Source organism: Phragmites australis, chromosome 17 (genome assembly GCF_958298935.1).
Source record: "Phragmites australis chromosome 17, lpPhrAust1.1, whole genome shotgun sequence".
NCBI classification, from domain to species: domain Eukaryota; kingdom Viridiplantae; phylum Streptophyta; class Magnoliopsida; order Poales; family Poaceae; genus Phragmites; species Phragmites australis.
The window spans coordinates 28752693-28764012 of record NC_084937.1 but is presented as its reverse complement, the minus strand read 5'-3'; the positions used below and the strand labels follow the sequence as shown (position 1 = coordinate 28764012).

The window sequence follows — 11320 nt, the reverse complement described above, 5'->3', positions numbered from 1 at the left end:
CAAGTGCTCGGTGAGATTCTTTGACCCACGACCATACTTTGGCGTGCATCAATTTGTCATTAACCCATCGCCGACGCGAATCTCCACGGTGACCGAGCGTCGTCGCCGGCTGGGCCATAGCTAGGTCCTCAGCCTGACCCCTAGCTGACTATCCTTTAGCGCACTACAGCTTCTCCTGCCTCCGTCACTGATCTCCCCTCAGCGGGGCGGCTGACCCCAAACGAGACCCCTTCGCGTGTTGAGGCCCCTAGTGCCCCGTCGCGGTCCTCACTGTCAAGGCCAGCACTGTGCGAGCTAGGCCAAGCTAATTTTGATCTGGTCGATATAGACTTTGACTCTATTAGTAAAATATAGAGGATGAAATATGGATAATATATTAGAGTGAGAGATATAAAAAAAATTAGATGGATTTAGAAGGTATAATTTAACTAGTGCCGAGATGCGAGATGGGTGTGAGCTGACGGTGAATAGAAAATAGAGATACGCAATCCTCCCCGAATCTCCCCCCCCCCCCACTCCCCGGCTCTCTCTCTCTGCTGCCGCTGCCGCCCCCACCGCACCGCACGGCATCCCCACCGCATACAAATACACGACCCACCCCGACTGGACCGTCTCTTTCTCGCGTCGCCGCTTCCGCTTCCTCGTCGTCGTCTCGCAGTCGCACCGCCGCCGCTCCTTCCTCTTCCTCCTCGTAAGTTGCTCCTGACTCCTCCCAATCGCACTCATCGGGTGATCTCGTGCGGCACGGTGGCAATCGGGGAGCTTGTGTTGGGGTTCTCAGACCAATCTCGTCGCGTCGCGGTGGAATGCGTGCTGGGTCGTGACGACTGACGACGGGGCTCGGTGGTTTGCGCTGCAGGGTGCCGGGATTGGTGCGCTTGGGCGGGGGAGAAGATGGGGGTCTACCTCAGCACGCCGAAGACCGACAAGCTCTCAGCCGATGGTGAGAACCACCGCCTCCGGTTCGGCCTCTCCTCCATGCAGGGGTGGCGGGCCGCCATGGAGGATGCGGTGAGTTGCTTCTGCTTCCTTGCGCTTTCCTGTAACACCCGTGATGGAGAGGTCCACGCATTTCCTTTTTGGGTGAGAGCATTCCACTCTTCTGTTCGATGCTAACTCAACTGGGGACTGGTTCTGAGTGAGATGCATCTGTACATGTGGAAATTTGCAGCTGCTTAGAGTCCATGTAGCGATCTTTTCATTTTGTGTAGATTCACATGACGAATTAAGTGCCAAATTGTTGTTTCCGATAGTCCGGCGACCTGACAATCTAGAATAAATTCTGTCGTGATTCGACCAATGGCGTTTCCCCTGTAAGCGAAAAGCTCCAGATAGCGGTTTGTCAACATGTCACACTCGCATTGGGAGTTCACTGCTACGTCTGATAAATTGATCCTGATGATGTATGACGGAAGCTGGCACACGTTAGCTTTGCTTACTTGTTTACACCACTTTGAAGGAATCATCTGTATAAGCACGGCCATTCCGCTTTAAAACCTAACATATCTGTGTATTACTTGCAGCATGCTGCTTTGCCAGACCTCGATGACTGCACATCATTTTTTGGCGTTTACGATGGCCATGGAGGTAAATCCTGATTGTTTTCTATTCAGGTTATGTTATTGTCTTCAGCTCTACTGACTACCGAGTGAATCTGCATTGGTTTGAGCTTCTGAGAGGGTTTGTTCATTGGATTAGCATGATCTAAGTTCACTCATTCTATCCAATTATTAGTTAGATATATTGGTGCTTCTTAAAATATAATAGTGTAATTGAAAGGACGGGAAATTCAGTATTGTAGTCATGCGCCAAATAGATGTGCAGTAAGATTCTGCAGCAATATTGCTATGGGCCATGGGTTTTGTTGATTTTCTATTGCGTATGTTCATAACCATGGCAACGGTGCTGACCCTAACATCCAGTATTGGACGTATGTACATATCAATGTACTAGCTGAGGAGTGTCCTGTACACGCTTCTTAGGAGCACTTGTTATAAGTTCTTATTATTTGTCCTTTTTGGAGTTTTGCAAAGGATTGCGCCATTTTGGTTTGTTAGACATAACAACAAATGAACACGGGAAGTGGCATTTTCGAAACTTGTCCGCCCACACTGTTTCAGAAACTGGCTATCTAGCCTGTATAGATGCTTCCTAGTCGCCGCCTAGGCGGCTGCCTAGCCCGCCTTATGATAAGGTGCTAGGTGCTACCCTGCTGCCTGCCTAGCGTCTAGTATCTGCCCCCACAGAAGAAACTTCCTTGTATCTGCCAATGACTATTGGTGACAAACGGGCAGTATTGAATATGGGAATGATCTCAATTAGACCTCGTTAACAACTTAGCACTCATTTGGTGCGATTCTGGACTTTGCTTGTGCAGAATACTAAGTTCCTAATGTGGCTGTAACAAGTCAAATGATCAAACTGTTCTACAGTTCTGTTTTAATGAGTAGCTGTAAGCAGTAAATACCGTAAATATCACTTGTAAATTTGCACACGTGTCCTTGCTGGGAATGATTGTGTACTTTGTCGTGTAGTTATGTGTCAGATAAGCAATTATTTTCTCTGGTAGCATGACATACTACCCCTTGTTATTTTAGGAAAAGCCGTCTCTAAATTCTGTGCGAGGCACCTACACAAGCAAGTTCTCATAAATGAAGCATCATCATCCGATGATTTATCTACTTCTGTCCACAAAGCTTTCTTAAGGTGAATTTCACGCTTCTCGGTTTAGAATGGAGTCAGTTTGGGTAAAATTGACATATTTTTGGTGGTTTAGTGAACCTTCATAACATTTTACTCTTTCAGAATGGATGAGATGATGAAAGGACAGAGGGGATGGAGAGAACTGACTGAGCTGGGAAACAAGTTCACGGGTATGCTGGAGGGCATAATATGGTCCAACAAGGGTGGAGATTCAAATAACCTAGGGGATAGCTGGGATCCTGAGGAGGTAAAACTGCTCATTTGCTTTTTCATCGTCAAACATTATTTTTCTGCCTTCCTGGTGTGTGAAATTCCAGTCATCACCTTTTTTGGCATGAGGCTCTGAAGTAGTGTTTCTGTGTTTCTTAGAATACACATTTCATGGTATAAAAGTTCCTTGTATGCTTATTAACTGAGCCCATATTCAAACATGGGTTTAAAAGGGATGTGGGGAGTAGTACTCTCAGTGTCCATTACTCATAAGCAGATCGCGGATCCCTTAATATCCTTATCTTGTCAACTGACAGGATACCTTTCTCTAGTAGATATCTTGAAACTGTAAGAACAAAACAGATCAAGTCATTGCTGAATATTCTTGCTTCTCAGACTTGGGTCTAGGTTAGACATCAGTAGATAAGATTCCCATCTGGTCAGGCTAAAGTGCCGAACACATCTAATGAGCTAAGGCCATTTGGTGACAGACTGACAACTATACTGCAGAACATCATTGTAGCCATTATTTCAACATTACATGTTCTCTAATGTACCCTATCCAAAGTCCTTTCGTATAAATAAATAAAAATATTGTTATATGGATGTTGCTTGCAACACATGCAGTATTTGGGCTTTTATGTACCCTTGTTTATTTCATTTTTTTTTCTATTTTTGGTTAAATTCTAATAGATATAGAACGTACCTGAACCCTTGTAACAAAGTTACTGTAGCAGGGACCAAATTCGAACTATCCTGGGCCAACATCTGGAAGCACAGCTTGTGTGGCTGTCATAAGAAATGATCAAATCATTGTTGCAAATGCCGGGGATTCCCGGTGTGTTATCTCACAGAAGGGTCAGGTACATTAGATTTCCATGACTCAGTCTTAGTTCTAATTGCCAAACATAAATACTAGAATATGTTTCGCTGACTCATCTGTTGTGCAGGCTTACAATTTGTCAACAGATCACAAACCAGATCTTGAGGGAGAAAAGGAGAGGATTTTGAGTGCTGGTGGATTTGTTGTTGCTGGGCGGGTCAATGGAAGCTTGAACTTGTCGAGAGCAATGGGTATCTCTTCTCTTTCTCAAGCAGAAAATATTTTGTTGTTACTTGCAGCCTTTTTATTTATTTGTGTTTTCCTCTAGGAAGTTTGAACACGACAAGGGCAATCGGTAGCTCTTCTCTTTCTCAAGCAGAAAATATTTTGTTGTTACATACAGCCTTTTTTTTGGGTTTCCTCTAGGTGACATGGAACTGAAGCAAAATGAGTTTTTGCCAGCCGAGAGACAGATTGTGACAGCTGAACCTGAGTTGAAAACAGTGAGTTTTGCCCGTTCCTTTCTGTCAGTATCTCCTTTTCCTGAACAAAATATACTCAGGATTGCTTTGGCTTTTGATCAGGTTAAACTTTCTGAGGATGATGAATTCCTTGTTTTAGCATGTGATGGCATATGGTATGATATCAAGTTCTCTCCTGAATGCAGACTCGTTACTATAATTGAATTACTTTCTTATAAACCTTGGCATTCGTTTTATTTGCGTCATACTAAAAATATACAATGCAATGACTTCGTTTGGACACTACATATTGCAATGGCCATCACAGACACCATCCATAGCACGCTTATCATTTAAGAGTTTCTGCCAAACCTAGGAAACATAATTATTCACTAGCCAATGGTGCTTAATGTTATTTGTGCAAAAGTATCTTATCAACCATGAACCTATTGCCTTGAAAATGTTATTGGTTAGAGCAAATGCTCCTGAGTATTGAAATTTGGACAGAAGGGAAGTCTAGTGCACTAGCAGCTGTGAACCTTAAGTAGCTAGAACACTATAACTTTTTATAAGGATATCAAATATGTAACAGCATATATATTTAATCAACATTTGCGACACCGTCCATCTAATTCAGATGAGAGGTAGTCTCTTTGTCGGACCTCTCTTTCGGGTCACCTTGTGCAACTTATACCAGTCTTAGGATCAGTAGCTGGTACGCACATATTTCCAATAGAAGTAGACATCACAGGCATACATCGATTAAGTATGATATTAGGGTACATCACAGAGTTCATTACAATAAAGGCACGTAGACATAATTAAATAAACCCTCACAGTACAACGGAAATAATGCAAAAACGACCTATACCCTACAGGCAACTTGAGTGCAGACGAAACCAGCTTCTATATTCTTCATCTTCTCCTTCAACGAAATCGGCCTCTGGATCAACTGGGTTCACAAATAGCAAGTGTGAGTATATAGGGTATTCAACAAGTCCTATCTTAATGGGAGACATTAGATGCATATAGGTAGATCAAGGATAAGACTGTAGAGTCTTTAGGTTTTGCAGAAATCTAGTTTTTGATGCAAGATTCAATTTGCAAAGGCTATCTTAAAAGCATTTCTGAGAGTAACACATAAATTGAGCTTATGAGGGGGGGGGGGGGGGGATTGCTTTTCTCTGAGAAATCAAGGGTGTGACACTCTTGGAGATAATTTGCAGTTGCTGATATGTAGCTGCAGTTTTGTAGCAAACTTCTGACTTTGAGATGGATATGTGTATCCAGACATACTCTATTAATGAAATTCGAATTGGAGAATGCTTATTTGTTTTATCTACATCAGCTGGATGCCTAGATCTATATGAGGGGCAGGTCAAACAAAGCAAGCATCTCTAGCTTTCATCAAGGGTCAAATATTGTGCATTTAGCAGGTGGTGTTAGACAAACGTAGACTGATGGTACTGGGAGCTTTATTGCAGTTGATTGCATAAGGCATTGATGGTTCCATGCCATAGAGCTAACACGTTAGACTATATACAAGCAGAATTCCTTATCTTGAGGTTGCAAAACGACGTTTTGGTAATTCATTATCCATGCTGTCAGCCAGAGATAAGTTCGACATTAGCACTTTGCGTTAAATTTAATTGGTGAATTCCACTTAAGAGTGCTGTCTACTCTGTTTTTTGTATTATTGTGATTGATATTGAGTTGTTGAGACCCAATTTTTCTTGTGACAGGGATTGCATGTCAAGTCAAGAAGTGGTTGATTTTGTACATAAACACATAAACAATGTAAGTTTAGCACATAGCTGTGTTTGATAACATTACGTTCCAAATGTTGTCATCATCTGTCCAAAAAAATCACAGGAGGACAGGCTATCCACAGTGTGTGAGAAGTTGCTTGACCGTTGCTTGGCACCTACATCTGGTGGCGAAGGATGCGATAATATGACCGCGATCATTGTTCAGTTTAAGAAGGCAGCTTCGTCAGTTGCTACTTCTAGCGCCGTGCAATCTGCAGCCACTTCAGAAGAGATGCGGCCAAAGTAGGCTTCCCTTCGGCTGACGCAACTACATATACTCCAGTCACCAAAATCTTAGGCCCAAGTTCCTCTTTCAGAATTTGAGCTCTTCCCTTTGTGAACAGCGAGCTTGATGGCTCCCCCAGACGACCCATTGAAGTAGGCTCACCGTGCCGTGGAGCTCTAACCGGTGGTGGGCGATCGACAAGGATTAGCAAGTGGTGTATATATAAGAAAGGCATTCTATATTTCTATTCGACAATCTCTTATAGGGTTTATTCTTTTCTTCCTAGTCTTCAGAGTCGTCACAACCTGTATAATACATGGCGTGTTGGCTGTTGGACCTGGTTTTGTGAGACACATCAAAGAATGCTGGGAATCAAGCTCCGAAGTCCCAACACTAGGCAGCAACGCAGCGGCGCACTTCATGCCTTGCTGGCAGAAGCCATTGGCGCTGATGAAGTAGTAGCGGCGGGGCTCGGGGAGCTGGATGAAGTCCTTGCCGGAGGCCCAGTCGCCGGCGACCCCGGCCATGGTGTAGTTGTCGTACCCCGTCTTGTTCACCTCGAACACGTTGCGCGTCCCCTTCTGGTACCGGAACGCTGCGCGCAGCAAACCACACCCAGTCGCAGCGTTAGCATCGAATGGAATCCTCGAGTGGAGCTCAAGTCACCTACGAACGAAGTGGATCTATCTAATACAGCAGGGCGAAGGGTTTCTTGTTTGGTTTTTGGTAATTTCTACTGGTCCTGATTATTGAACGAACGAGAAGTAAGAGAGGCAGCTAAGCTAAGCTTACAGATGAGGTCGCCGATGTAGAAGGTCTGGTTGCCGGACACAGGGAGTAGTTGATGTTGGGTGTTCCACCCGTGGTTGCCGCCCACGATGTGGTCCGTCGCGGTGCAGAGATCAGCGGCGAAGACGGCGACAACGGCCGCCTCCATTTTTGGCGCCGCAGTCCACTCTCCCGGTTGGAAAGGGAATCTGGTGGGTGGGGGCGCGGGCGACTCCGGCGATCACCGATCACAAGAGAGGGACGAAGCTCACAGCCAAAAGAGAAGCTGCTCTATTCCGGTCTTGTCCAAACCAGAAGCTACAGCACTAGATGTTTCCACCACTCCTTGGTCCTCTAGACCCGTGATAGAATCATGCAGACCACAATATGAATTACTGATGCTGCAAGCAAACTTTGGAAGGTAGCATAATGATTTAATGATAAAAGGCACCTACAAAATGTCAACACTTGAGCACACCAAATGCCCATTGCCGGAAACAAGATTGGAAATGAAAGAGGCAACTATATCAAAAAAACTGTGATTACATTGTTGCCATCACGGTGTCTCATTCTGGTGCTGGAGCAACTGAACCGGTACAAGCATACCAGTCATAATGAATTGAATTTATAGTGACCCACAAAAAAAAATTGTCAAAAGAAACAACTCCATCACAATGTGTTACCCTTATATTTGTCTCAGTTCCAGTTCACTAATGTATTTCATCGGACCACAACATAAATCACTCATAAACTAAATCCTAAAAAACAACTTTACTGAAAAACCTGGAAAAAAAAAGGGGGAATGATTCCCCACTTCACATTTGTCATACAGTTCTCATGACTCAGACTCTGAAACATGTGCTATTCTCTGTCGTGTTGGCACCTAATCAATCTTCACTGAGGAGTAAATCAACCTCGTGAACCAGAAGCAGGCGCAGAAACCAATTGTGCCAGTCAGCACAAAGAAGGCATAGGAGGCGAGAAGCATGTATCCAAAGTACAAGATGCCAGACACCAGCTTAGTAATCTGCAGCTTCGTGAAGAAGTAGAACACAGCGTACAAGAAGAGATACACTGCAGAGGATCCTGAGGTGAGGTAAGACCTCCACCACCACATGTAGTCCTCGCTGCACAGTTGGAAATAGCAGAGCACGATTGTGATTTCGGCACAGGTGATGATGAGGATGACAAATACAAGGAAGAGGAAGCCAAAAATGTAGTAGAACTGGTGCAGCCAGATGGAGCTGAGGATGAAGAAGAGCTCAATGAAAACTGCTCCAAATGGGAGAATGCCACCGATCAGAATGCTGAAGAGTGGATTCATGTACCAAGCTTGCTCAGGGATCTGTCGTGGAATCTTGTTTGTCTTCACTGGAGGTTCCATGGCAGGTTTCTTGAACCCAAGATAGCTCCCAACAAAAACAAGAGGTACTGAGATGCCAAACCAGAGGAGGACCAAGGCAAACATAGTGGTGAAAGGAACAGCACCGGATGACTTCTCCCCCCATATAAGAGCATTCAAGATGAAGAAAATAACAAATGCAACCCCTGGAAATAGGAATGCCGTTTGCAGGGTGATCTTCTTCCACTCTGAACCCTTGAACATCTTGTAGAGACGTGAAGAAGAATAGCCAGCAAGCAACCCCATCAAAACCCAGACTAGAAGCATTGCAGTCATCAGTCCTCCCCGGTTTGATGGAGAAAGGAAACCCAACACAGCAAAAATCATTGTAACTAGCAGCATGCCGAAGAATTGGACACCAGTGCCAACATAAACGCAGAGTAAGTTAGAGTTGGTTGGAGGACGGAACACATCTCCATGAACAAGCTTCCAGCCAGTTTCCTCTTGTGCTTCTTCTTGAGTTTCAAGCTGATTATATCTAGAGATATCTCTATAGAGAGTGCGAAGCATGATCATGGCCACCATACCAGATAGGAAAAGCACGATCATGAGAGAGTTCACAATTGAAAACCAGTGAATCTGATCATCAGTCATCAACAGGTATGTGTCCCAGCGGGAGGCCCACTTAATCTCACTATCCTGCAAATGTAATGGAAGGTTCCATGAAAAATCATCATTGAAGCAAATTTAACATTCAAAGAGTAGTTTGTAAGAAACCGCTCATGCTACAGTGGAGAAACAAAAGTAAAATTAAGCAACTCCTGAATCCCAAACTAGTACCTCAAAGTGAACATCATAGGTGAATATGATATCCTTGCCAGCTTCAACCTCCTGAGGAGGCTGTTCCCTTGTTACAAACTTGTTCGCATGAGGATCACATGTTGTCAAACGAGTGTTTACATCGTTCCACTTATCGTCGACCTGATGCTTGACACTGGCAAAATATATACCAAATATACCTTAGGTCCATTTCAAAAAGCACAAGACAATTTAATACCACCAAGCAAATTTGAAAGAAAACCTGAATGGTTGGACCTCAAATCCCACTATTCTAGAAAGCTCTGAATCATCATCCTTGTGATACTTCACTAAAAATGACAAATGGTTGTGGATGAAGTACTTCTCATCCTTGCCCTGAGAAAGCATTTGTATATGAGAATATTTTAGTCCATATGAAAAGATAATAAAAAAAAATCACATGTGTAAAGAAAAGGGAAGCATTAACTGAGCAACAGACTTACTCCTGCATAGTGGCCTTTCACACCAACATGATATCCACCTTGATAAGCAACAGTGCTTTTATCTTGCCTTGTAACAGGAACAACTAGTGGGAGGTTGTCCAGAATCCTGTAAAGCAACTTCATGTCATTTCAGAAAATTAACAGGGGAACAGAAGCACAAGACTACCTATACAGTAATATATTCCTTACATGCTCACACGGTATTCATCCTCTATCTTTTCCTTGAGCTCCTTGGCTTCTTTTTCAGTGATGGTTACTTTGCAGACAATCTGACACATCTTTGGCTCTCTCATTTGAAACTACAGCTCATGAAATGACAAATTCGAAATCAGGCACATTAACCCAGGACATAAACCTCAATTAGTTTGCTCTGTTATAAAGTACTAACCAAATAAGGAGAGTTCTCAATGCGATCACCGCGAAGAACTTCACCAAGATTTTCAGCACTGTCGACTATGGTAGTCGGCTTACAGAATGGAAGGGAGTAATACGTATAGGGGAGTTGAGTCTTGATCGATGTCAGCTTATTCACTTTCACTTGAAGTGGGTCACCCTGTGGACAAATTACAAAAGTAGTTTAGGAAAAATCCTAACAGAATAAAATGCTATGATGTCACAAATTAATACTTCGTTACAGGACAAATTAGGAAAGCAGTTCCTAGCAGAATAAAATGCTATGATGTCACTAACTAATACTTTGTCACAGGATATTAACATAATAAATGTCAATCCTTCACTATGAGTAACCCTCTACAAGAGATCTTATTACATGATCTAGCATCTCATTTAGGACTTAGGAGCCGAAATTCAGTTCTATTATTTAGTAGTGGTGCAGAAACCATATCAAAGTCTAGCTTCTACTTGACCTTTGGATCAATGAGCATCATGAAGAAGACAACTTTAAGTTATGTGTTAAGAGTGTGTCGACTTTTCCACGCAGGTCACAATGGCGTGTGTCGACTTTTCCACGCAGGTCACAACTTCTGATCACACCAAAATATAGCGAATGTGTTTCAGATCAGATCGGGACAGAGATCATAACAGCAGCTACCACGAGTGAAAGGTTGAAAAAACGCGCGAATCAAGGTGCAACCATGTGATTCCCAAGCCCAACTATGGAACGAAACTAATTGAGCTGGATGAACGAATCGTGGAAGGTACGCGCGAAACACGAACCCCTCGAGCTGGATCTGTGGACCCCAACTCGTGAGCAGCCACCCCGTTGACCAGATCCAGCTCCCAACACGGACACGGCCATTCCTAGCAGGTGGAGGAAGGGAAGGGAAGCGGCGGGGAACCAACCAACCTTCGCGAAATCAGTCGGGGCGACGCCTGGGAGGTAGAACCCCGCGGCCGGCGCGATGACGGCGAGCAGGACCGCGAGCGCCGCTGCCCACCGGAGCATCGCCGGCGACCGCATCAGAGAGGCGGTGGGGGGAGTCGCCGCCCGACGGTTTAGGCTCCCGGATCTGCGAGGCGAGGCGGTGGGTTGGTCGCAGGCTCGGCGGGGCGGAGACGACGACGACGCGCGAGAAGGAAGCTTCTTCGTTCGGGCGACGGGTGGATCTTCCCGTCCCGGTGGTTTTATCGATAAATAGTTTTTTGCGTTTGGGCCCCTATTGAAATTCGTAATTACTCGGATAGTCCCGTTGTTTGGGTCTTTACGCATGGGACCCTG

The 11320-nt window shown here is 44.4% G+C and overlaps 3 protein-coding genes across 4 annotated transcripts; 1 reads left to right on the top strand and 2 right to left on the bottom strand.

Annotated features, from left to right (window-relative positions):
* The first annotated feature begins 519 nt into the window (after positions 1 to 519).
* On the top strand, positions 520 to 6514 carry LOC133896806 (probable protein phosphatase 2C 70). The gene is made up of 11 exons (XM_062337444.1): positions 520 to 691; positions 860 to 1011; positions 1524 to 1587; positions 2598 to 2706; positions 2806 to 2950; positions 3651 to 3776; positions 3864 to 3987; positions 4163 to 4239; positions 4321 to 4373; positions 5940 to 5994; positions 6070 to 6514. The coding sequence occupies exons 2-11, from the start codon at positions 895 to 897 to the stop codon at positions 6250 to 6252; spliced, it is 1053 nt and encodes a 350-aa protein (XP_062193428.1). The 5' UTR covers positions 520 to 691; positions 860 to 894; the 3' UTR covers positions 6253 to 6514.
* Positions 6372 to 7516, bottom strand: LOC133896807 (basic blue protein-like). Its single transcript, XM_062337445.1, has 2 exons — positions 7024 to 7516; positions 6372 to 6826 (listed from the first exon to the last, which is right to left on the bottom strand). Exons 1-2 carry the CDS (start codon positions 7166 to 7168, stop codon positions 6468 to 6470), a joined length of 504 nt encoding a protein of 167 aa, XP_062193429.1. The 5' UTR covers positions 7169 to 7516; the 3' UTR covers positions 6372 to 6467.
* A 131-nt stretch (positions 7517 to 7647) lies between these two features.
* LOC133896803 (transmembrane 9 superfamily member 9-like) lies at positions 7648 to 11215 on the bottom strand. Of its 2 annotated transcripts, none has more exons than XM_062337440.1 (7): positions 10949 to 11215; positions 10031 to 10195; positions 9832 to 9941; positions 9643 to 9748; positions 9423 to 9535; positions 9182 to 9335; positions 7648 to 9040 (listed from the first exon to the last, which is right to left on the bottom strand). In XM_062337440.1, the coding sequence occupies exons 1-7, from the start codon at positions 11060 to 11062 to the stop codon at positions 7883 to 7885; spliced, it is 1920 nt and encodes a 639-aa protein (XP_062193424.1). In that variant the 5' UTR covers positions 11063 to 11215; the 3' UTR covers positions 7648 to 7882. The 2 variants fall into 2 exon arrangements, with proteins under 2 accessions (XP_062193424.1, XP_062193425.1); XM_062337441.1 differs by having other exon boundaries at positions 9423 to 9529.
* Positions 11216 to 11320: the final 105 nt, after the last annotated feature.

Excerpts from the sequence above, each read along its gene's own strand:
- LOC133896806 (XM_062337444.1), top strand. The coding sequence starts at position 895 with ATGGGGGTCTACCTCAGCACGCCGAAGACCGACAAGCTCTCAGCCGAT. Across the intron at positions 4,240-4,320 it reads CTGAACCTGAGTTGAAAACA|GTTAAACTTTCTGAGGATGA; the intron begins GTGAGTTTTGCC and ends GCTTTTGATCAG. Across the intron at positions 4,374-5,939 it reads TTAGCATGTGATGGCATATG|GGATTGCATGTCAAGTCAAG; the intron begins GTATGATATCAA and ends TTCTTGTGACAG.
- LOC133896807 (XM_062337445.1), bottom strand. The coding sequence starts at position 7,168 with ATGGAGGCGGCCGTTGTCGCCGTCTTCGCCGCTGATCTCTGCACCGCG. Across the intron at positions 6,827-7,023 it reads CTACATCGGCGACCTCATCT|CGTTCCGGTACCAGAAGGGG; the intron begins GTAAGCTTAGCT and ends TGCTGCGCGCAG.
- LOC133896803 (XM_062337440.1), bottom strand. The coding sequence starts at position 11,062 with ATGCGGTCGCCGGCGATGCTCCGGTGGGCAGCGGCGCTCGCGGTCCTG. Across the intron at positions 9,942-10,030 it reads TTGAGAACTCTCCTTATTTG|TTTCAAATGAGAGAGCCAAA; the intron begins GTTAGTACTTTA and ends CATGAGCTGTAG. Across the intron at positions 9,536-9,642 it reads TGAAAGGCCACTATGCAGGA|GGCAAGGATGAGAAGTACTT; the intron begins GTAAGTCTGTTG and ends ATGCTTTCTCAG.